We start from the raw sequence: 25,722 nt of genomic DNA, 5'->3' as shown, positions 1-25,722 counted from the left end.
ACTCATTCTATTACAGAGTGAGTTTACCACAGTAAGGACATGACTTTTATTTCCTTTCAGGTCAGAATTGCCCAACTCAAAGTATATACTTCAAGAAAACAAGGCCTTTGCCTAATTATATACTATACCATAAAAAATGAGATTAATACTGCTTTCTTTTACTACATACTTACTGACCAACACACACTTTCTAGGCACTGTATTTGTTTTAGAGATAAGATAGTAAATATGTCAAAGTGTTTATACTTTAGTAAAATAAACTCTTTACAGAAAAAAAAATTCTTCAACAAGCACTGTGATGGCTAGAGAACTTGCATAAATTAGTATACTCAGAAAATAAAAAAAGAAACTTTATTTTATAAAAGGAATTTGGTATCTAATTCTTCAAAAATAAAACTATCAAAGTAGGGGCTGGGATTAGCTCAGCAGCATAAGTGCCTGCTTGGCAAGTGTGAGATTATGAGTTCGATCTCCAGTACCCCCCCCAAAAAAAATACCCACAAAAAACCCAAAACACTATCAAAGTATTATAATCACTACTCACTAGAGAGCCCAATTTTAGATTCCATCACTTTTATTTCACTTTGTTCATTATGAATAACACGACAGTAAGGAGAGTGACATACATCGTATATATCTTTCAGTATTTGAGCTTAACCTACTTCTGATATATTTTGGAGGGATTCAGAGATTTTCTACAGAAAATGATGTAAATTTACATTGGTAGGACGAGAAGAATTGAAGACAGAACAAGTATTTGGTCAAAAAAATTATGAGGAAAGGTTTAAGAGACAAAATTGTTTAAAATTAAAAGGCACTATGAATAATGCATTCAGTTCTACAGTGCTTAGGAGACATGAAAAAGAATTACTGAGGGACTAAATTGAAGGAAGCCATGGGAATATATTAATGTGTTATTTTAAAAATTAAGAATATGCATTAATATATTGAGGTTAATGGATGACCCATCAAAGAGTTGCAAGCAGAGATTAACACTAGCACTCTATCAAACTTCTGAAATTATTTTCATCATCCTATTATAATCCTATATCCTTTTAATTCAGTGCTGTTTTGTTGCTAACGAAATTGAAAAGCAGGATGTATTATTTAGGAATGATACATACATGTATAGCAAAGTACATAAACATGGACTGGACTAATACATACCAACATTAATGTATAACTTTGAGAATGAAATCTGAGCAGAAATACAAACAATTTTATTTTTTAAAACAGCTCTGAAGCAAATATGACAAAATCTTCATCTGTGTCAATTTCAAGAGCTGGAACTTGTCTTCTTATATTATTCTCCATTTTTTCTGTCATTTATTTTTTTCAAAAATATAAAACAAAATAGAAAGTAACACTACTCATATTTTCCAGGATAGTATATGGAGACAGTACTGAAGGGGTAAGGCATAAAAAATCATTATATGTATTTCAAAAAGGGCAAAAGAAACTTCACAGTATACAAAATGAGCTTAGTTACATGGATGTCTCTCAATGATTACATATCATTAATTAATTAATTTTAAAAGGGGAACATTACTTATTACACAAATCCAGCTCTTAAATATTTTATAGCATTAATTTGGGAAAGGAAACACTCACTCAGTTACTAGAAAAATTAAGAACTGTTTTCTCTGCCCATAACATCGCTAGTACTTCCATATCTTGCATAATATTATTATAAATTCTACTCTTCCTATCTCCCATGAAGTCATCTAAAACAGAGCCCCATTTATTTCTAATCTTCTACCTGTAAAAGACTTATATCTCAATCATTAGATGGGTATATAAACTAATCCGACACATAGAGGTTTATGAGTGAAGGCAAAAAGGATGTGGATTGTGGTTTTTCAGTTAAATGGGTCTTTAACAAACATCCAAAATTTCAAAATATCAATGAAATAAAAGGTTCAATATACTAATGAGTAGCGAACTCATTATAGCGATACTGGTTCCCCAAATTTTCATAGATTTATTTGGGCAGCTTATAGAAATAATTAGCTAAATTCCATTATGAAGTAAGTTTGTTCATTCTGCTGGCCTCAAGTCAAGCCCTAAATGATTTTGAATGGCTTTCAAGGTGACCACTAAATGCATTATTGTATGTTTCATTAGTTGTGGATAAGCTAATTTTAGTCTCTCCCATTAGACTATCAATATTTTCACAGAAAAAATTCTATATTTAACTACATTTTCTTTACTTTTTCAAAGTGCTCTTTAAATTATATCAATTAATCTAAATTTATGTCATAAATATTTTTCTATCGATTCTAAATTGTCACTATTCATAATAAGAACTGTACATTGGTTTTAGAGAGAAGGTATGAAAATGAAACTCTTAAAGCCATATTTTTGAAAATAAAAATTGTAATTGCCAAAATGATTAAAGTACATTTATTTTCTTCACAGTTCTATTTTGTTCAAAAATAGAATGAGTTACACAGTTTTTAAAGCATTTTAAAAAGGGAAAGAAACTGCCCAAAGGGAAATTATATTGTTTGATCAATTTTGCATGCTTGTATCTGGTAATCTGAGCAACTATTTTGAAGATAACAATATGTAATATTATAAACATTGTTAAATTTCTATCATTTTGGTTTGAAAGTCTGTATCACTACTGTTTTTGTTGTTGCTGTTATTTTGCTTTTGTTGTTTTTGTTAGCTTCTTGATTTTTCTGCTATCTCTTTAAAATGAACAAAACATTTTAAATGTGAGATTAATTTTCAACTGTAGATCTCGGTAACAAATATATCTGAGACTTTCTCAGCATTAAAGTTCATCTCATAAAAAGATAACAAGAACTCTACATTCATACAATGAGATAAATTTTCTTTGGAATAAACAACCTCCCTAGTTTCTAGATGTTATGGTAATGATCATTTAATATATTCTGAGGTCAAGAAAATGTAATATATTCTAAGGGTCTAAGTGTTGGAGAGAATGTTTTTCTTGGGGCAAATGCAACTAAAACAAAATTAAATATTCCACCTATCTCAAATGAAGTGTAAAATAAATATTAGTTTAATTCAAGTGTATCCACTTGGTTGTCTGAAAACAAAGAGATTAACATAGGTATTTTTAAAACAAATTCCTATTAGTTTAAAAATTAATTAATTCATATCATTGTCTATTTTTAAAATTTAGATTGTATTTTCCTGCTCCAATGCTTTTCAGTAATTATGCAATATTTGAAAAAGTGTTGTTTATAATCAGGCACTTAATATTTATAAAGCAATGATGATGAAACATTTATATCTTGAATATAATACTAAATTGCCCAAAGAACAGTACTAGCCTAAACTTTAGACTTAATTTGACACCCCTCAAAAGAGATACTGTACAGAAGAAATACCCATTTAAGGTTTCCAAATAATAATACCAAATGATTACGAGACAAAATTGTATACTTGCACAAATTTCAAGTCTTCTTCCCCAACCCAAACTTTTCCAATGTATTATACTTAAAATACCAAGACAGAAAGATAGACAGACATGCAAATGTATCACACAGTATACAGTACTTTTGAGGAGAGAGAAGTTTCCAAACCCAATCTTTATTACTTAATATTTGAAATGTCCTCACATAACTTATCTCTTTCTTCATGTCCAAATAAATAATACTGTTGTACCCAAAATGCCAATATAATTTTATGCCAGAATTCTTCATAGATTCATTGCTATTACAGACTGTATTATGGCTTCCAAATATGCACTGCTTTTTTCATAAGGGAAAAGTAAAATTCCAAGGGCCACTGAAGATATTTGTTTCGACCAATAATTTTGAGCACGCATACTATATCTCATCTCTATATAGAAAATTTAAGAAATACTACATGACTCACCACGCTCTCTTTTCCCTCTGCCATGATGATCAGAAGATTCTAAGAGACTATTCTCTCACCTTGTCCTTTCAAATGAAGATGTACAGTGGTGCTATAGCAACCCATGGAATATATGCACTGTGATCACTAGGCATGTGTTCATAAATGCCACTAATATTTTTGGGTTGTTACTACAATATAATCTAGTTTACCTTAAATGATATAATCCTGCACCAAATATAAGGAAAAAATAGTCATGCATGTGATGATCTAGTCAATGCAGAGGCTAATGCCAAAACTATTTCATAATTTTTCCTGGCTGTTTCACAAGTACAATTTCACTCCTCACACAGTGTAATTCACGATAAACTCCAGATTACATTCTGCTATCTTCATGTAAATCTAGTCTTTTCCCATCTTGTATTTATAGATCATTTTGTCTCATTTTATAAGTGATTCATGTTCACTTGTCATAATTACTTCTGATAAGTCTTTAAACCTGTCACTGTCAATTACAATTTCAACCTATTATTTCACTTGTATTAGGATCTAATTTCATCTAAATTACTACCTGATGTTGGTGGTCACTCTGACCCAACCTAAGGGACTGGGTTATTAAAAACTACTTCTTCAGCAGTGGTAAAATGCCTTAGAAAATCAGTGCCTATAACTAATAGCTCTATATTTTCTATGATTTTCACATCTTATGTGGCTATGCAAATCTATGTTATATAAACCATGAAAGGCACAATAGATAACCTATGATGTAATCCAGATACAATTCATAATAAATGTTTGAAGTATTATTATTTCTTTTTTCACTAACTAGTTTCTGTCAATGCCATATCAGATTTCAGCACTGGTTCTTCATTTCTTATTACAAGTGTACAATAATTACTTCAATTAACGTATTTGATGTTTCAATTAACAAGTTTAATCTTTTTAAGTATGTATTTACTGCACAGAGGGACTATAAGTCATGTGTATCTACTGTCATAGATTCAAAATCTGCTGCTTTTATTAATGTAGAGGCTCTGGGTTGGTAACATCTATAAGTAACCGGATTTCATGTTCCATATTTCTTAACCATTTTCCCTGTGGTAGAGTCTGGAAAATCTCCATATTTAATAAGCTTCCTCCAAGTAAATCATGGCCCATAAACAACTCTCTGGTAGAGAAACAATTAAGCATGAGTGTAGCAAAGCAGTTATGGACTTTGGATCCAAACAAGTATCATTTGAGGCACCATTTAAAAAATATTGATGCCAGTCTCTATCACAGAGAGTCTAACTTATGTTGTGGAGGAGCTCAGGTGTGAATGCTTTTAAAAAGCTTTTACTTACTTAAGTTAAAGCCACATTGAGGAGCAATAAGCAGTAAGTTCTACTGACCACCTGGAATGAAGTCCTAAACCAGAGGTTGTGGACCTTCAGCACACATGCTGCAGCGGGCCGTTTGTTAGCATTGAAATCCCTAAAAAGTTTGCTATCACTGTGCCTAAGCCATGTCATTTATGCCAGTCTATGCTATTTCCTCTCTCTGAAGTTCCATTTACTCACTTACAAAACTTAGATAATACTTAGTTTATACATTTCACTTGATTATTGTGAAGAATAAATCTGATACTACCATAAAAGCACTTCATCAATTTTAAATAGTAATATTATTGCCCACCTATTAAATTTTACATAGCTCCTTTAAAATGATTTTTAAATGTTCTGAGGAATAGGGTTTATCTAGATGATATGGTATGAATTAGGGGCTATAAGGGAGAGTTAAAGCGTCCAGGGAAGAAAACTTTTCAAATCTAAAAGGCATTTCTGAACCTTTGTGGGGAAGCAGGAAAGGAGGACATTTAATGTAAACAGTTTAGGTGGGAAGAAACAAGGAATTTAGTGAGATATTTTGTGAGGTGAAGAGAGGGGTAGAAAAGAATGAGACATTAAAAAAGAAATTAATAGTTGTGGTGTTTATATCTGCCAACATTAACTATGGAAGACATTCTAAAAAGCATTATAAAAATTTTGGCACTGCACGTAAATAGGAACTAGATATACAAGAAATAAGGAAACAACCAATAATGACATCTAATTGAAACATCTGATTTTCCCCTTAGGCTTTTTATAAATCCCATGCTAACTGATATCGCATTGTTTAATGATAGTCTATATCCATTTATGGCTCAGATTACTAAATTTGCTATGAGATCAAAGTTGAAATTTTAAACTACCAATGCGTTATAAATAATACTAAGAAATGAATGTATGAGTTGATTTGGAGAGGGTGGAAAGCAGACTACACAGTAATGGAGAGCTTTTCTTGCTCTGAACTGAGACTCAGCTCTGAATCTCTAGTTTTCTCTACAGTAATTCCTGTCCCTTCACTTCCCAACTCACCAGGCATGAGAGTAGTGCAGTGCACAGTGCTTTTCCTTATCTCTCGGTAAGTGCAGGGACTAACAGAAGAATAGGGGAAATTTAAAGTAAAAAGAACTATTTTTGTATTTGTAATAATCATGAGTTACACGGATTGCATTAACTTTTGGAAAAATTACTGTTTCCTGTTTAGTTCTCCTTTAAATATCTGTCAGTATTTCAGGGCATTACAGTAGTCAAATTGAAATTTCTGTAAATATTTTGGGTGAATTTTTCATGGCAAAATGAATTATTTTACTCTTTCAACAAACATATATTTGCCAGGCATTACAGAGGAAAAATACATGAAGCCTTCTCTTGCTTTTGCCTAATCTCTTTAAAAATGGATTAGGATTACTTTGGGTTTATTCATCTTTTAAAAGAGTAATCATAGTACATAACAAAGAGAATCACACTAAAACATCTCTTCTGAAATTTATTTTGTTACTTATGAGGGCCATAATTGACTAATACATCTTTCTACATATGCTTCCTTACACATAACAGGAATAAAGGCAAAAGTTGTTTCTTAGGATTTTTTTGCAAAAATTATAAAAGCTGTTTGAAAAGTGAACTGAATAGTAAGATGCATGACAAAAATACAATAATACAGGAATAGAAAACTAATGGAAGTACAAGACATAAATAATATTTTGAGAAAATGATAAAGTCCAATTACAAAGATAAGCAATTACAAACTGTATAATGCAGTAATTACACTCTTTGGTATATACTTAAACATAGGTATCTATCCAAATATCCATGGTCAAGAGGATAAATACACAAATTTGGCTACAATGCAATTCCATATGAAGTGAAAATAAATGGCTATATAGCTACAACATTTTAAAAAACTATATTTTGAGGAATAAGTTAAAAAGATGCAGATTGATAACATTTTTATGACGCTTAGAGCCAAGCATAATTAAATTATATATTTAGAGAAGCATAGAAAACGATTTTAAGAAGAATGAAAAGATAAATACCCTGAGGAAATACAGGCTGATGAGACACAGGAGGACTTCAACAGTAATGAAAACAATAGTGGTAATGTTCTGGTTACAAAATCAGAAGAAAGACTCATGCATATTTATTATACCATATATGCATATATACATATATATTATTTGGTAGGTATACAATGTTACTTAAAATTTAACATGTGATGAAGTGAAGAGCACAGATGACTGAGAAATAATACCATGTTATACATTTAGTATCTAAAATAACTTGGCTGATATAATCTACCAATGTGTTTTCCTATTATTACCAATGATGATAATATCTACATTTTATAAAGTGTTTTGGCAGAATGACTCAGATGACATGAATACAGTTTAGGTTTATAAAACCACTCTATGGAAATATCTATTCAAGCACTCATTTTTATATAACTCACATTAAGTTTTTAAGATTTTCCTCCCAACTAGGCCACTGTCAGAAAGATGGGAGAATAAAACATTGTGGTACCCTAATGTTCGAAATCATTCTTCACTAAAGTCTTAGCATGATATGATATAATCATTTATATTTACATTTTGACACTTTAGAAAATATGAATCTGTGAACAACTGGGTATTTTAAAAATAACATGAATGAAGATTTCTTGTGATATTTATTTATTCTGATTATAACCTTGTTAAACATACATCTTTGAGAAGGTACATGTATAAGGCATACATATGTAACATGTTACACCTAACTTGATCCACTGTATCAAGATTATATAAAAAACTGAAAATGTAGATTAAAACATCTGAAAGAAACTTAAAGGACAAACTATAATTGAAGTAAAAGCCTTAGTTTAAACACAATGTACAAAAATAAAATAGATTTCCACACTGTCTTCAGTGAGTATGGTAAATAATGTAATTCATATTATTTAAAATTTATATATAAGATTTGCCCTGCTTTTTTATCTGAAATGCCCCAGTTTCAATCAATCCCAAGGGCTCCAATTCAATTTTCAGGTCACCTAGAACATCTGATTCAGGAAAGCTTAAACACTACCCTAATTCATAGCAAAAGTACTATTTAGAGTTGTGTTTGAGATGACTATAAGACTATCCAGACTGGGTTTTTCACATGCGTTCACACTCACTATATAAATCAAAGAATATATAACCTGCTTTCTCCAGCACAATTAATGTTCTTAAAGTTTTATATGGATTTAACTACTACTTGATCTTTATATGCCACTTAAACACATTCTGTATGATTCTCACAAAGCACTCTTTAACCTTTACATGTTTTGCATTTTCCATATCTCTGTATGTGGGTAGGAATGGCAAGTTCACAGGCAATCAAAATTATGGGTGCTTCAGACGTATTTCAGAATATGAAGTAATCATTTTGCAATAAAATATAAAGAACATCCTAATGTTTTTATAAAATTATTATTACTTTTTGTACCAGGAAACAGACTCACAACCTTGTGCTGAATTATATCCCTGGTCCCAAAACTTTTTAAAAAATCACCCATCTGGGGCTGGGGATTTAGCTCAGCAGCATAAGCATCTGCCTTGCAAGCAGGCAGTCGTGAGTTCGATCACCGGTACCGATAAAAAGGTTAAAAAAAAAAAAAAAACACCCATTTTAGAAATGTCTTTTTTCACTGCCATACAATATCAAAAGTGGACTATCACTCCTTTAAATTTTTGTAGAGCAACAAAATAGCTGAATTTAGCATTTCCGAAAACTAACAGATGAGGGGAAATCTCTGTACATTTATCTATTAAAATAAAGTTTTTACTTTTTCTCCCATCAAATATCTATTTCTCATGCATTTTATAAATACTACTTTCCTTTTATTCTTTCATTGCATATTTTGGGACGATATTTAATTATATCTAATTTAATTCTTACAATAATTTTGAGATAAACATGATTATTTCTGTTAATAGATGGAGTAAGCAATTACGCAGTTTGTCCAACATAAAGTGATCATGAGGAAACAAGAGTCTCAAGTCTCCCAAGATGCCCTGTCCCCATCCTCTTCCTTGTTCCAAATATTCTAAGCTTTACCAAAGCTTCACCTTTCAAACTGACACTTTTTGTGCTCCTTTCTTAACTAGTGACAATCTAATTCATCATTTTTCTGTCTGAAGAGAAGAATATAAAAATGGTACAGCAGAATAATTTTAGGTTATGCTGATACCCATTAAGACAGGCATCATGGCAATTACTTCAGTGCTGACAAGAAGTGCGTGGGTACCTGTCTCACTTTTCTGATTCAGTTGCTGACAGTGCTCTACATGAAGCTACAGTTCTTTGTGAGAATTCTTTCTATTTAAATTTTAAAATCAGTTTTTCTTTTTTCTCAAAAGTGTTTTCATAATCAGTTTTATGTGGGGAGAAAGTGTCAGGGAAAAACTCTTTAGAAGAACTTCAAATACCTTCTTTCATCTCCTTTCCCTCCTCTCTATCCCCACTCCCTCTATCTCCTTATTCCCTTCCTATTTGAGAAAGATATTCCTACTTCTTATTTCCTATCTTTTATTTTGCCCTGTAATTATAATTCAGGTTTCTCATATAAAAGAAATCATGCAATATTTAAGCTGTGTGTTTGATTTATTTTACTTAACATTATGGTCTCAAAATGAAGAAAAATGGAATTAAGATATGGTATATATGTGTACCAGCTCCACACAAGGACAATAAATATTATGTACTGTGGATATATGCCAATAAAAATTTTAAAAATTTCAAATATAATGATCTGAACTTAGATCATTACAAATGTATGAGGAATATCACAACTTAGAATAACTCAATTATTATACTATATTGAATATATTTTTCCAGAAGTAGGTCTTCAAAGAAATTGACTTTATTTTTTCTATTTTAACCTTATTTTAATATAAGTAGCCAATATCAACAAACACTTTGCACTTTTTCCATAACACTATACCTTTACATTAAGAAAGGAAAGGAGGTCATTTGTGACAGTTTATTTTTAGATACTGATCATGTCATTTTCTTGCAAAGGGAATAAAAATAATTGAAGTTGAGTGAAAAATAATTTGAAGCACAACATTTTTCAAAGCATAACTATCATCATAAGTGTTCAAATGAGATTTCTTGAAAGCTTGGTAATAAATGCATGCCCTAGATGATTTTTTTAAACAGCAAAACTCAAATCCATTATTGCCCTATAATAAGATTCCTAAAAAGAATGTTGAGCCAGATAATGCAACTATGGGAAGTTGTTGGAACACAAACACTGCAACATGAGAACGGAATATATTTTCTGTAAAATTGTTAATACTAGACATTCAAAAATTCAGGAAAAAAGCAAAACCTAATACTTTATTAGGTGGTAGGTTCTTAAAATTGCAGAATGTGTGGGTTGGTCACATCTGACACAGATTGCACTTCCATCACTGTACATGTCTCTGCTGAAGAATTTAATTTACTGAAAATTATTTTACCCATTCTTCTCAATACAACAGTCAGTACTTAGAAAGATATGCTCTGCAATCTGTCAGTTCTAAAGAAAACATTCCATTTCTGACCTCTGTATATAAAAGTTAAACAAAGGACAACTTTTTTCAAGATTGCTTTGTTTCCCCAAAAACATTACGTATGTATGGATTAAGTAGCAGCAAATCATCTGACACTGTCCTCTAATATTTCTAAAAAAGCTTATTATGGTTATCATTTAAAGTTTCAGTCTTGGTTTATAGGGCAATGAAGTGTTGACCCACAACTCAAAAGTAAAACTTACACTGATCATCTAGTTCCAAATGTATGGAGAACACACAAAAAATGAAAATCACCCTATGTCATAAATACACATGAAATTATTTTCAAGGTTGATGTCATATTGATTGCTTTCTCATAGAAATAAGTGAGTTTTTCATGTATAAAAGTTAAAAAATAATGAACTTGCATTTTTTCCGTTTAATTCCTCAGAAGTCCAATTGTTTTGAGTTTAATGCATAAATGAAAAAGTTTAAATGAAACAACTAAGATTATCACAGATTTTACCATATAATAATGTTTATTGTGCTACTATTATTGTGTCTATACAGATTGCCTCTAATCACACATACAACATTAAAATGCTAGGGATGATTATGTAGTTTAAAAACTACATAATAACTGCCTTTTATATCAGAAAGAATTTCTCTCATATTAAAAGATAGCAACCTAATAATCTGTATTTGCATCTAAAATTTTTGGTCAAGTTCAATGGTTTTAAATTTAATAAAGCTTTCAAAAAACAGATTTTCAAAGACATGCTACTGATAACTTGGAACAAGAAACATTATACATAAATTATGTTACTGCATTGTTCTTTTTTGCTCTACAAATATATTTGACCATTAGAATAATTTGAAAACTAGTAAACAAGTTCCTGAGTACTATGCACAGAATGTTTTAAGTAGGTACTATTAATGTGAATTTCTAGTAAGTTTCCATCTGATGAGTGTTGCTCTTCACACTGGACTAGATTGCCCTATTTCTCTAACCTATGGCTCATGGATGACATTTGGCCTGCTGCCTATTTTTATAACTCAAGTTTTATTGAAACGTATGTTCATTTGTTTAACCCTATCTATGGCTACTTTTATGCTACAAGAGAGAAGTCAAAACAGATAGTATATACACATTCTACATAACTGATGTATTTATTACCCTTTGGATAACAGCACCTGAAAAAGAAGCAGCATTAGTAGGCTGACATCAGACTTACAGTGAGTGGTGGCAGCAGGCCTCAAGATCTTCAGATATATTTTATTAGATTTCAATAAAATTTTGCAGGCTGTCTGCTAGCCAATTTACCTCAGTGTGTATCATTTCTCCTTGCCTTACACTAGATTTGATTCAAATATTTATATTAGACCTCTGAAGACATGTGCCATAGGTATATCTGGCTTAGAAAATATTCAAAAACATTAGTATGGTTAATTAGATCACTGTTAAAAGCTATTATGCATATCTGTTCATGTGGACAAACATAAGTGAAACTAATAGCCTTAGAGCAAAAATCTGAGATTGATATCTGTAAGGGGTAACTTAGTTTTGTGAAAAACAATATAGCTTTGTCATTCCCGCTGAAAGCGTGATACAAATAGTTATTATGATCATAGTACAATGACTTATTTATCAGTTTGGGTACCATTTAGATCTTCTAATCATAGATTGTAGAACCACATGCAGAGTCTTCCAACAAATATTTATATACTTGGTTTATTTAGAACACTGTCTTTGAAACAGAAACTTCCATACTAGTATAAACTCTTGGTAAAAGTGATGCTCCTCAAATTGACCCTCCACATGCCAAAGACTAAAACTAGACCCATGCCTATCACCATGCACTAAACTAAAGTCAAAATGGATCAAAGTTCTAAATATTAAAACAGAAACACTAAATCTACTAGAAGACAAGGTAGGCAGCAGTCTTAAGAGACATAAGGATAGGCAGAGAATTCATGAACAAAACACAAACTGTACAGGAAACACTTCAAAGAATCAACAACTGGGATCTCATATTATTGAAAAGTTTTTGCACTTCAAAAGAAATCATTAATAGAGTGAAAAGAAAACCCACAGAATGGGAAAGAATTTTAGCCAGCAACCCCTCAAAGGACTTATACCCAGAATTTATAAAGAATTGAAAAATATCAAGACCCCAAATTCAACAACCCTCTCCAAAAATTGGCATCTGAGGTGAACACACAGTTCTCAGATGAAGATATACAAATGTCAAATAAATACATGAAGAAATGTTCATCGTCATTTGAGAAATGCAAATTAAAACAGAACTGAGATTTCATTTCACTTTGGAAAGAATGGCTGCCATCAAGACATCAACTGATAACAAATGTTGATGATGCTGCAGGGAAAAAGGAACACTGCTCCACTGTTGGTGGGGGTATAGATTGGTGCATCCACTATGGAAATCAGTATGGCAATTTCTCAGAAGATTAGGATTGGAAGTTCCACAATCCAGCTTTTCTCTTCCTGGGTATTTCCCCAGGAAAACTGAAAAGATCATGTCATAGTGATATATGTGTACCTATGTTCATAGCAGCACAATTTGTAATAGCTAAATCTTGGAAACAACCAAAATGCCCATCAACTGGACTGATGAAAAAGATATGGCATTTTTATAAAATGGAATATTACTCAGCTATAAAAAGGATGATCTTGAGGCCTTTATAGGTAAATGGAAGCAACTGGAGACTATCCTCATAAGTAAAATAAATTAAGAACCACATTTATAAACATCACATTGTATCTCTAGTGTAAAAAGTAATAAAAACTGTAGGAGTAATAAAACCCAAAATGTGTAATTGCTATTGTAAAAATGGAGGGAAAGAAAGCACTCTAAAGGATATAATTGCAGTATTATTAAGTTTTTGTTGGATCGTTGAACAGAACTATTTGAACTCTCACTGTTTCAATGTCCATTTTTATGCTTTAATTTTGTAACTTGAACAACTATTTCTAAGATGACAATATGTAATTTATCAACTAGATATTTCTTAGTGCTTATTCTTCTTGAAATTCTGTATTATTTGTACCATTTTTTGTTTTGCTTTTTTTCTCTTTAAATACCATTTTTTAAAAAGTGATGCTTCTCACTGTGGAAATGAAACTGCTAGTAAAATAAATTAAGGAATGTTTGTAAGCTAGTACCTGTTGCACGATTGTTGTTAATTCCAAGCAGAGCTGTATAACATTATTCCTTGTAACTGAATAGTCCGTCACAGCAGCAAACGGTGACCTACAAAGGGAAAGGGAAAATTATGATAAGCAGCAACCACCTTTGAAGAATACTAACACAAAACTCTAAAATAGGATTTTGAATTATATGAAATAAATTGTCCTGAAGCATACATATTAATAAAAATAATATTTGGGACTTAAAAGTTAAGAGAAATATTGAAAAAGTTAAATTCTAGATGCAAAATATTTGATTCTTCATATTCACAAGTAATTTCACTTTTCAATGCTTCTTCTTTATATCTAAAATAAAAATACTTTAGGCAAAAAAATTTAATTTATTTTCAAAGGAAGTTAAGACTTTACAGAATCTACTTGAAATATTCACAATTAAGTGCTAGCAATGACAATTAATATTGAAGGCTATCTTCCAATTAATGTTAAAAATGCCATATGAAGTAACTTAATCTTCACAGCTACTATGAAATAGGTACTTTTAGAATTTCACAGATGAGAAAATAATGGTAAAAAAAAAGTTAAGTGACTTCTCTAAGGTCATAAAATTAGTAAGTTTTAGAGATGATGTTCAAAAACAGAAAGTCTGACTTCAGAACCCACATTCTATAGTTAAATATTAACACATAAGCAGGCATGGTGGTGCACACCTGTAATTTCAGGACTTGGGAGGCTGAGGCAGGACACAGGAGGCAGGAGACTTTCTGTGAGTCTGAGGTCAACCTGGGCTACACAGTGCATTCAAGGCCAGTCAGAATTACATAGGTAGACCCTGTCTAAAAAAACCAAAACCCTATCATACAATAACTGCTTCTATGAATTTCTAAGTGTCACTTCATTTCTCTTTTGTACTAACTTTGTGTATGAACAATAAATATATTCTGATATAAAGTCTATAATTCCAAAGATCGATTTAAACAGAAAGCAGGACTATTTCTTGCAAGTATTTTGTCACCAAATGAAGGCACAGAAGCTTTGCACAGAAGCTATCCTCCATCTTGTCTGAAAATGCCAATCAGGTTTTGTGTGGACAAAAGCTTACATGATTGTGCAAGGAGGATAGTTTAAGGAAAAGAAAACAAATCACTCAAAAAAAGAATATTTGGAGTTGAATATTTCTCAAGTGACTGGAAACTATATATCCATTTCAGCAATTACCTGGAATACTTAGGGTAGTAGATCCCTCTCTCCAGAACTCTGCAACTCAAATATATTCAGATCTAAAGAAGGTCTATATAAGAGAAGTCCTTTATCAGTTACGTTTTTCTAAGCATATTTTTCAATTACATAATTTTTCTTTTGGCTATTCTAACAGCTATGTTTAGCATGTCATCATTTTTAGTTTGAATTTCCCTCGCTACACCATGCTTAATCTATATCCAACAGTATTCATATTTTCCTAATAACTCTCTCATAGTTGATCATATTATATATCTTTCATGCATATATTTGCTATTCATATGGGCTCTGCAGTGCTGCTATCTAAATACAGTTTTTTGGTGAAATATCTGTTTAAATCTTTTGCCTGTTTTCTATTTGGATTATTGATATTCTTACTGTTATCTCTGAAACAATTCTTAATACATTGTGTGCAAATTATTTGAAAAAGGTGATTTGTAAATATTTATTCTCAATCTATATCTTAATTTTTATCCCCTCACAGGATCTTTAAGAGGCAGATCAATAGTCTCTAATATCTAGAAAATCTTTTTATGTTCTGACATCATGCTTTATCTAAGAGTTTAATTTTTTGCATTTAGAGGGATTTTAAGTCAATTGTTATACAAGGTGTGAAGTTTGAGGTGAGATTTACCTTTCTCACTGTGCCTGTCCAAATATTCTAACATCATTTTTGAACATTATTCTCCACCAAATTGCTTTCCACCTTTGTCAAGTTTTAGTTAAAGATACTTATAAACGTATAGTTCCAGATTCTATGGCTCTCCTGCCACAGTTCTAATTACTACATTTTTATAAAAGACTTAAGACAATTTATTTATTCCTGGTACTTAAAAAATAATTTAAAAATAAATGTATAAACATTAATTTTTCCCAAAGCAAAATAACTACTCTTGTTCTACTGTTTTTTCAAAAGAACTTAAAATCATATTCTATGTACCTATAAAAAATTCTGCAATGTAAATTTCCTACAAAGAAATTTTGAAAGAGAATTTGTATCTTACTAATGTCTTTCAAGTCATGAATGCAGTGCATCTTTAAGTATATTTGGATTATTTTTTAATTTCATACATCAGTGTTTTGCAGTTTTCTTATGTCAATTATGGGGATACTGCTAAATTTATGCATAGGCATATCACTAATTTGAATCAAGTATAAGTTATGCTGTGTTTTAATATTCAGTTTGTACATGTTCACTGGAATAAACATAACCTCTTCAATAAATGGTGCTTTAAAAACTGGTTCTCTACATGCTGAAGACTAAAACTATATACATGTCTATTATGATGCACTAAACTAAAGCCAAAATATATTTCAGATCTAAATAATAAAACAGAAACACTAAATCTACTGGAATACAAAGTAGGCAGAAATCTTGAAGACACAGGGGTAGGCAGTGACTTCATGAACAATATCCAAACATCATGGAAAACACTTCAAAGAATCAACAACTGGGATCTCATTTCATTAAAAAGCTTTTGCACAGCAAAATAAATAACCAAATCATCAACAGAGTAAAAATACAACCCACAGACTGGAAAACAATTTTAGCGAACTGTCCTTCAGACAAAGGACTTCTATCTAGAACATATAAAAATTGAAAAAAATCATAATCCCCCAAAATTCAAAGATCCAATCCAAAAATGGACAGCTGAGATGAATACACACTTCTCAGACGAAGAAATACAAATAGCAAATAAATATATGAAAAATCCTTTGATATCTTTGGTCATTTAAGAAATGCAGATGAAAACAACACTGAGATTCCATCTCACCCTCGTAAGAATAACTATCATGAAGAAATCAACAAGTAACAAATGCTGGAGGAGGTATGGGGAAAAAGGCACATTTTTCCACTGTTGGTGGGAGTGCCTACTGGTGCAACCACTCTGGAAATCAGCGTGGAACTTTCTCAGAAAACTAGGATTAGAGGTCCCATTTGACTCAGTTATTCCCATTCTGGGTAACTTTCCAGAAGAATTAAAAACATCATAACACATCAATATATGTGCACCAATGTTTATAGCAGCACAATTTGTAGTAGCTAAATCTTAGAAACAACCCAAATGCTCATCAACTGAGGAATAGATAAAAAATAAAGCATTTTTATACAATGGAGTGCTACTTAGCCATAAAGAAGGATAAGCTTGAAACATTTATAGGGAAATGGATGCATCTTGAGAATATACTCATAAGTGAAATAATCAGACTCCCAGTTGTAAACAGTGCACTGTTTCTCTAGTGTAAGAAGCTGAAAGAGTAAATAAGATCTAAAATGTACAAAAGATATTGTGAAATAGGAAGAAAATACTCAAAAGGAAAGAGAAACTAGGATGAGGAAAAGGAGAAAAGAAGGAAGGGAAAAAGAAAGCTAAAACTAATACACACACACACAGTAATTAAGATAGTTATACTACCAACTGCTATTAGTTCATTGAAAAGAAAGGTTTGTATCTATATTATTTGATCACTTTTTCATGCCCATATATTATAATATAAGCAACTACTTTGAAGGAAACTATATCAATATACTAACCACTGTAACTCTCCTACCATCTTGTTCTGAAGTTTATTGTTTCTTTTGTCTTTAAAATAAAAAATGAAATTTAGTTTGTAAACGTTTATTGTTAGTATACAGGAACTGGCTTGATTTTTGTATATGGGCTTTTGAACCTTGCTAAAATATTACATTGACCCATAGGGGAGAAAGTAAACAAAATTCATTAGGACAAAAGCATTCAGTTTTTCACAATACAGTACAAGGCAGTGGTGGTGAACCCATGGCAGGCAGGCTGTCTGTATCATTGAAAACTCTAAAAGGTTCACCATCACTGGAATAAGGTTAGCAACATACCTTTTACATACAGTTATTATCAAGTTTAAGCAACTCACTCTACTCCTATGTGCTGATAATTTTTTCTCTGACAAATAGATATAGAATTATAGTAAATGTTTTTGCACATTAAGTCATATTATCACATAATTTTATCCTTTAGCCCATGGGTATCATAGATATTAATTTCTTTTAATTTGCTTGAAACACAGCTTTATATACATAGAATACTACTTAATCATACTGTATAATTCTATGTATACATGTTTGGAACTGGCTGGCTAATGCTTTGTTGATGGTCTTTAACTTCACAAAAAATATGGGTTTGTTGTTTGCACTGTTTTTGACTGTTTTTTTTTAATCAGAATTATTGCCTCGTAAATTAATTGGGAAATATTCTCTTCTTTGGTTTCTGGTGGTGCATAATTGGTACAGATAGATAAAACTCACCAGCAAAGTCACCTGGGCCTTGAGCTTTTCTTTTCACTACCCCAATGAATTTCTAAACACTAGGTACTTTAGTAGTTATAGTAGTCCCTTCTTTTCTGCAGTTTTGCTGTGATTTCTGTTACCTAGAAATACAGTTCAAAAATATTAAATAAAAGCTGGCACAGTGGCTCATGTTTATAATGCCGACACTGGGGAAGCTTGGGATAGGAGGATCAGCTTGGGCTATACAAGCGAATTGAAGACCAGTCTGCACTACGTAGAAGTATACTACATGTCTCAAAAAAAATGCCAAAATAATTAAAAATAAAAAGGTAAAAGATTCCAGAAATAAATGATTCATAATTTCAAATTGTATGCCATTTGTATGGTGAAATCATGGGTTTTACTATTCCGTCCCGCCTGGGATGTGAATCAACCCTTTGTCCACGCTGTCCATGGTATACAAGCTATTTGCCTATTATTTACCAGGAGCTGTCTCAGTTATCAGATTGATTTCTGTGGCAACACAGTGCTTGTATTCAGATTACCATCACAATGCCTGTTATTAATCCCTCTTCATTTCATTACTTAGGTATTGTACTAACTCATACCAACATCAAAAGTGTAATTACAATAAGGTATTTTGAGAGAAACCACATTCACATCGCTTTTACTGTGCTCTATTGTGGTAATATGTTCTATTTTATTATTGTTGTTAATCTCTTACTCTGTGCCAAATGTATAAACTGAACTTTATCATAAGTATGTGTGTATTAGAAAAACCAGGTAATAAAGGGTTTTGTAATATTGATAGTTTTACTGGGTGTACTGGCACATGTATTATGGATAAGGAAAGACTATTACACAAGATTATTCAGAGTTAAATTACAGTGGTTTTCACTTTTCAAGACATGGCTCTACTTCATCTATGCTGCCAAATTTATATAGTTATTTATATTATTGCTTTACTAACCTTTTAATTTAGATGATTTCTGTACTGCATTTTTCAATTTCATTCATATCTGTTTTACCACTATTGTTATACTTGTTTTGTGCTTATTTTGCTCTTAATTCTCTATTTTCTTGGGATGAGAAGTTATGTAAAATATTTGAGATCTTTCTTCTTCTCTGATACCAATATACAGCGCTATAAAAAGCCCTTTCTGCAGAGCTTTAGTTTTGTGCCAAAAATTATGCTTTATTTTCATCATATTGAATTATTATTTTCCTCGATCATTCTTATTTTACCAATTGATTTCTTAGAAATGTGTTGAGTTTTAGTTTGATTCTATTACACAGCTTCAAATTTTAAAAATTTGTTGAAGTTTGTTTTATAATATCGATATGGTCTATCTTAGTAAACATTCTTCAGACAATTGAAAAGTTTGCTATTGTTGAATCAGGTGCTGTAAAAATGTCAATTACATTCTACTGTCTGGTGGTGGTATTCAGCTCTTGCAATTCTGACTCCCTCTTTGTTGAGCAATTCTCTATCAATTTTTGAGAAAGGAGATGAAGTATGTAAATATAAGGGTATATTTTCTATGACTTCTTTTACTTTTTTCCATTATGGCTTCACATACCTTAGAAGCTTTGTTCTAAACTAATACATACATTGCAATTGCTAATACACACATCAGCAATTTCTGTATTTTCATTTTTTAATTATCTACTTTATACAATCATCTATTATATTTTGGTGCTACTTTGCTTATAAACTTGAATATTCATACAGTATACAGCATCTCTTGACTTCTCATTTTTGTTCATTTTTCCAGCTTTTCTGACTTGCTACTTTGTCACATTTTTATAGAAAAATAGTACACTATTTTATATTGTATCCTGGTTTTAATAGATAAAAAATACACTTCTAGAAATAATTTTTTCCTACAGTTTTTCTTTCTCATGGACTTATGTTTTCCATTTATATAACTGATGTACTTAAAATTTACTTTAGTGAACAAAAGATATGTTCTACAATTTATTTTCCAAAGGCTTTTAACCAATTGCCCCAGTACAATCTATTATATAACACTTCTTTTCCCAGTGATTTTTAATATATGGTTTTCTAAATGACTCTACACGGCATAACTGAAAAATACACCAAATATTTAAATTTTTAAAAATTTAAACTACACTTTAAACTACAGTTAAAAGTGCATTGCCATTAATGCCCTCAAATCCTCTATTGTCCAAACCACTTATTCCATAGTTGTTACCACTTTCTGAAACAGTTCATTTTGTGTTTTTAGTTGCTATCAAGGCTGCCTCCGTGTCCTGAATCAATTCAAAACTTTTACCTTTTATGGTCATTTTGACTTTGCGGAAAAGCCAGACGTTGCATGGTGCAGATCTGGTGAATAAGGCAGATGAGGACACATCACAGTGTTTTTAAAGCTTGCCTTTCCATTAAATGGTACTCAGCAAGATTCACTGCATTTTTATCACAACTCCTATACAGTCACAAAAAAGGACTTTCAGATTATCTTTCAAAAGTGATAATTACAATGTGGTAAGTGAATTTGAAGAGGGGGCAGTATTTGGAGGGAAGTTAATGGAAATATGTTTATTTTCACAATTAACAAAACTTAAACACATATAGTAGTTGTGATCAACCACTGTACATAACACTGATTATGGGATGTCTTCCACTCCAAATTGACTATTCCCACTCTAACTCCAGTACATTTTTAACATTTTTCCTACAATTGAAGGATAAATTAAGAATCAATATAGCATTAATTATAATTGTAAAATCAGTGTAAAATAATTAATCTATTTAATTACATGCAAAAATGGTTCTTTTAAAAAACTAACCCAAAGTAACTTTTCTAAAACTGGATTTTAGAAATGTTTTCAAACTGGATTTAAATTTATTAAAATCCATGAAACTGTACACTTAGAAGGGGTCAATGTTATAAAATTAAAGTTAGGTCTCAATAGAATTATTTTTAAGTAATGTAAAACATAAGCATTTCTTGTAGAAAATCATTAATCAAAAATTATCTAAGATTATTTTTGTTTCATTGCACCATAAAAACTGGTATTTTAAATAAAGAATTCAAAAATGCTTCTGGCATGATTACAAAAGAGTTTGGTTTCTATGACATTCTTAAAAGCCAGAATCTGTTCATGAAATCTAAACACTTCACTTGAAAATGAATAAATGAAGTACAGCATTATTTTCTCCAGAAATACTAAAACGAATTTAATTTGATCTTTGAGGCATCCTCCCCACTCGATATGATGACTGGATTCCTGTAGCATACTTAATCCTAAGGCACATTTTTTTCTTTCTTGAACAATCGTATTTTTATTGGTACATGTTTACAATACATAATGAACATGCTTATGATGGAGAGTTCTTGCATGTAAATATCATATTTTCATCTCTTTTTACTACCTTTTTCTGTCTCAACACTACCCTCTCACCTCTAACTTTAAATACCTTTCCCATTTGGAAAGTTACAATTTTTATTTTCCAAGTTTTAACTTGCTTTTTTATTATTTATACATTTGGTTTCTCATGTAAGAGGATCATCTAACACTTAAGTTTGTATATTTTGTTTATTCACTATGGTTATGATCTCAAGGTACATAAATATTCCTAAAACTAACTTAACTATAGCCTTATTTTTTTTTTATAATTCTGTGAAGAATAGTGCTGGTATTTTGACATGGATTACATTAAATCTATATCATTTTTGATAATGTAGACATCTTGACAATACTGGCTCTGTCTGTCTAGGGGCAGGGTGCCTTTCCATTTTCTGGTGATTTCATCGATTTCCTTTTTTAGAGTACTACAGATTTCATTATAGAGGTCTTTCAATTTCTTGATTAGGTAAATTTTTTGAAGCTATTGTGAGTGGTACTATTTTCTTGATATCATTCTCAGTAAATTCATTGTACAGAAATAATTGATTCTTGTGTTGCTTTTGTATGATGCTACTTGACTAAATTTAATAGTTCCAGGAGTCATTTGGTGGAAACTTTTTGATGTTTCACATCAAAGATCATGTCATCAGTGAATAAGGACAGTTTGAAAAAGTAAGCAGCCAGACTCCAATTATGTTGACATAATCAGTAGGGATTCTCTCCTTACAACAAAATAATTAGGTTTGTTTTTATTAAATTGAAGATTGTTTATTTTTTCCTTTCCTATACATATCTCTTCTTTTTCCTGTTGTTTGGTTGCTCTGGCTTAAGTTTCAAGGTCTACATTGAACAAAAGTATTGAGAGTAGACACACTTTTCCTTCCTGATTTTTAGAGAAAAACACTTTCCATTTTATCTCATTTAATATGATCTTGGCATGAGGTTTGTCATTGAGATAAGGTGCCTTTAAGGTGAGAAATATACCTATTTTCTTCAGGGATTTTATCATGAATGGATGTTGGACTTGGTCAAAGATTTTTTCTCCACCTATTGAGATGATCATGTGATTTTTGTACTTTCATTCATATCATGTAATACATTTAACATATTATGAATCATCCTTCCTTTCCAGGGATTAAGCCAACTTGGTCATTATGTATGACATTTCTGACAATGTTTTGCATTCTCTGTGCCAGTATCTTATCGAGGGGTGTTACACCCACAGTATATTTATCAAAGGGATTGGTCTACAGTTCACTTTTATGGAAGTCTATGCCTGCTTTTGGTATCAGATAACTACTGGCTTCCATTTACATGTTTGGCAGTAGGCATTACCTTTTAATTTCAATGAAGAATTTGAAGAGTATTGGCATTAGATCTTTCCTGAAGTGTTACAAAATTCAGCAAGGAATTAGGCTCATAGGCTTTTGTCAGCTGGTAGGATTTTATTAGTGCTTCAATTCCATTGCCTGTTATTGGATTTTTAGCATATCATTTTTGGTTCAGTTTTGGTAATTTTAAGCATCTAGAATTCTGCCCTTCAAGATTGTCCAATTTACTTGAGTAAAAGTTTTCAAACTCGTCACTAATAATACTCTGGATTTTGGGGGTATCCATTTTGATTTTTCCTTTTTCATTTATAAGCACATTGATATGAATCTTTGCTTCTTTTGGAAAGCTTAGCAAAGGGTTGCTCTATTTTGTTTATCCTTTAAAAGAACAGTATCTTTGATTCATTTTTTCTGTGTAATGCTTTTCATCCTCTCAATTTCGTTAATTTCTTCTCTGATCTTTATAATTTCCTTGCTTGCACTACTTTTTATTTGTATTTTATTTCCTTGGAACTTGAGGTGAATCATTTGGTTATTTATTTGGAATTGGTCTGTTTTTCTGATGTAGGCACTTACAACAATAAACTTCTGTCTTAGGACTGTTCTCATCTTGTCCCATCAGTTGTACTATTTTGTACTAGCATAATCATTTGATTCTATAAAATGTTTAATTTTTCCTTTGATTTATTCTGTGACCCATTGTTTAATCGCCACATTTGCCTAATTTCTGTGGTTTCTTGTCACTGATTGATTTCTAATTTAATTGCACTATGAGTTGATAATATTCATGGTATTATTTCCACTCTTTTGAATTTAAGGAAGCATTATGTTCCAGGATGTGGCATATTTTGAAGTTTGATGTAAAACTATGAAGAATTTTTATTCTGTGTTTTTTTGGATTGAACATTCTATAAAGTCCATCATTTAAGATGTTCAACTCTGATATTTATGTGTTTATTTTTTGCCTAGTAGATCAGTCCACTTAGGAATGTGAGGTTTAGCTATACTCTGCCATGAACATGTTGATCTTCATCTTATCTTTTGTGTCCAGTGCTATTTTTATGTTATTGGGGATTCCGGTATTCAATATACATGTTTTTAACTGTTATCTGTTCCTATTAAATTTCTCCCTTTACCAGTATGTAGTGGCCTCTGTATATTCCGATAAATTTTGGCGTGAACTCCACTTTACCTGAAAATAGGATAATACTCTTGCTTGTTTTCATGTTACTATGGCATAGAATATTGTTTTTTATCCTTTGACTTTTACTCTATCTGTTTTTTAAAAGGTTAAGTATGTTACTTGTATATAACCTACCACTGAGTATCTAATTTCTTGCTAGAATGATCATTCATATTTTGTGTCATTTTAGTTATTTCTTCTAGATTTTTATTTCTGTGTTCTTTAAGTTCACTGAAAATTCTATTAATTAAGTCCATTATCAGTCTAGTTACATCACCTTTCAGCTCACTGAATGCTTTATTGATCTGGGTTTCTTTGTTTCGTCTTTTATCATTTCACACATTTGAGTGATTTGGTTTGGATTTTTATTTCTTCCTTATTGATACACAATGGATAAGCTTTGGAGGAGTTAGGAGATTTTTTGCCTTTGTCTGTCTGTCTATCTCCTTTTATTTTGATAAAGGCTGGGGATCAATTGAATGGAAAGACTCTCTTGGTATTATGCAGTTAATTTTAGTTAGTGCCTGTTACCCAGTGATATGATCATGCTTTTGGTTGCATTTTGGTGTTTATTTATCTCTTTAGAATACTCAATTTAATAGAATTATACCTAATTATTTTGTTGTAAGGAGAGAATCCCTACTGATTATGTCAACATAAGCAGACATAACAACAAACCACTCGATTCTGCATTTGGGTCTTGCGGGTTACTTTTTCAGTTACCCTTCCTGTACTTGGCTTTGTTTACTGCCCTTGTTCCTGTGTACTTTTATTTTCCACAGAATGTCTTTGAAGCCTCCCTTATAAAAAGCTGCCTCAAGTTGGCCATATTCAAAAACTTGGGACCCAATCATATTATAAGTAGGACAAGTATAATGGGAGCAAAAAAGTTCAAACACATACCAAGGAAAAGATTTTCTTTTGTAATGATTAAGAATCCCTCTCAAGTTTCTGTCTTATAGGCAAATCACAGGTAACAATCCTTACACATCATCCTTACTTTGTAAATATTACTGTTTCTTATGATGATTTAATCCATATGGCTACATATACAAATTATTGTAAAAGCCTGATAGTGTTCCAAGTTTTATGGGTCAGCAAAGATGACCAGTGAATCAGGACTCAGCGATCATCTGTGTGACAAAAGACACGGATCTTTGTAAAAGTAACTGAACATGAATTAAAAAAAAAAAAAAAAACAGGGAACTTCGTTCTTTAAAGAAACCATAAACTAGAGCACAGGCTATTTACAAAAGTAAGTAAAGGAAATTCTAAGTAAAGGAAGTTACATTTAAAGCAAGAAAGCCCTTAAATGTCAAAAAGGAAAAAAAATAGATGAAATACTAGGTTTATCAACAAATAGCTTGCACATGAATTATCTTATCCAAATCTTATTCAAATTTTAAAACGAGCAATCAATCATTCTTCTTAAATCATGTTATATATAAAACAAAG

General features: G+C 31.3%; 1 protein-coding gene across 5 annotated transcripts in view; it reads right to left on the bottom strand.

The window, feature by feature from the left end:
- Positions 1 to 25,722, bottom strand: part of Cnksr2 (connector enhancer of kinase suppressor of Ras 2) — a 284,365-nt gene that overhangs the window by 195,791 nt on the left and 62,852 nt on the right. For all 5 annotated transcript variants that reach the window (XM_063242887.1, XM_063242888.1, XM_063242889.1 and 2 more), the window contains exon 4: positions 13,893 to 13,980. In XM_063242887.1, the coding sequence (XP_063098957.1) occupies positions 13,893 to 13,980 (88 nt within the window). The remainder of the gene's footprint in view (positions 1 to 13,892; positions 13,981 to 25,722) is intronic.

The sequence above is a fragment of the Cavia porcellus genome, unplaced genomic scaffold (assembly GCF_034190915.1).
Source record: "Cavia porcellus strain 051 isolate PalLab524CR breed Dunkin Hartley unplaced genomic scaffold, mCavPor4.1 scaffold_33, whole genome shotgun sequence".
NCBI classification, from domain to species: Eukaryota; Metazoa; Chordata; class Mammalia; order Rodentia; family Caviidae; genus Cavia; species Cavia porcellus.
The sequence above is the reverse complement of the archived record's forward strand: the minus strand, read 5'-3'. Positions and strand labels throughout refer to the sequence as shown.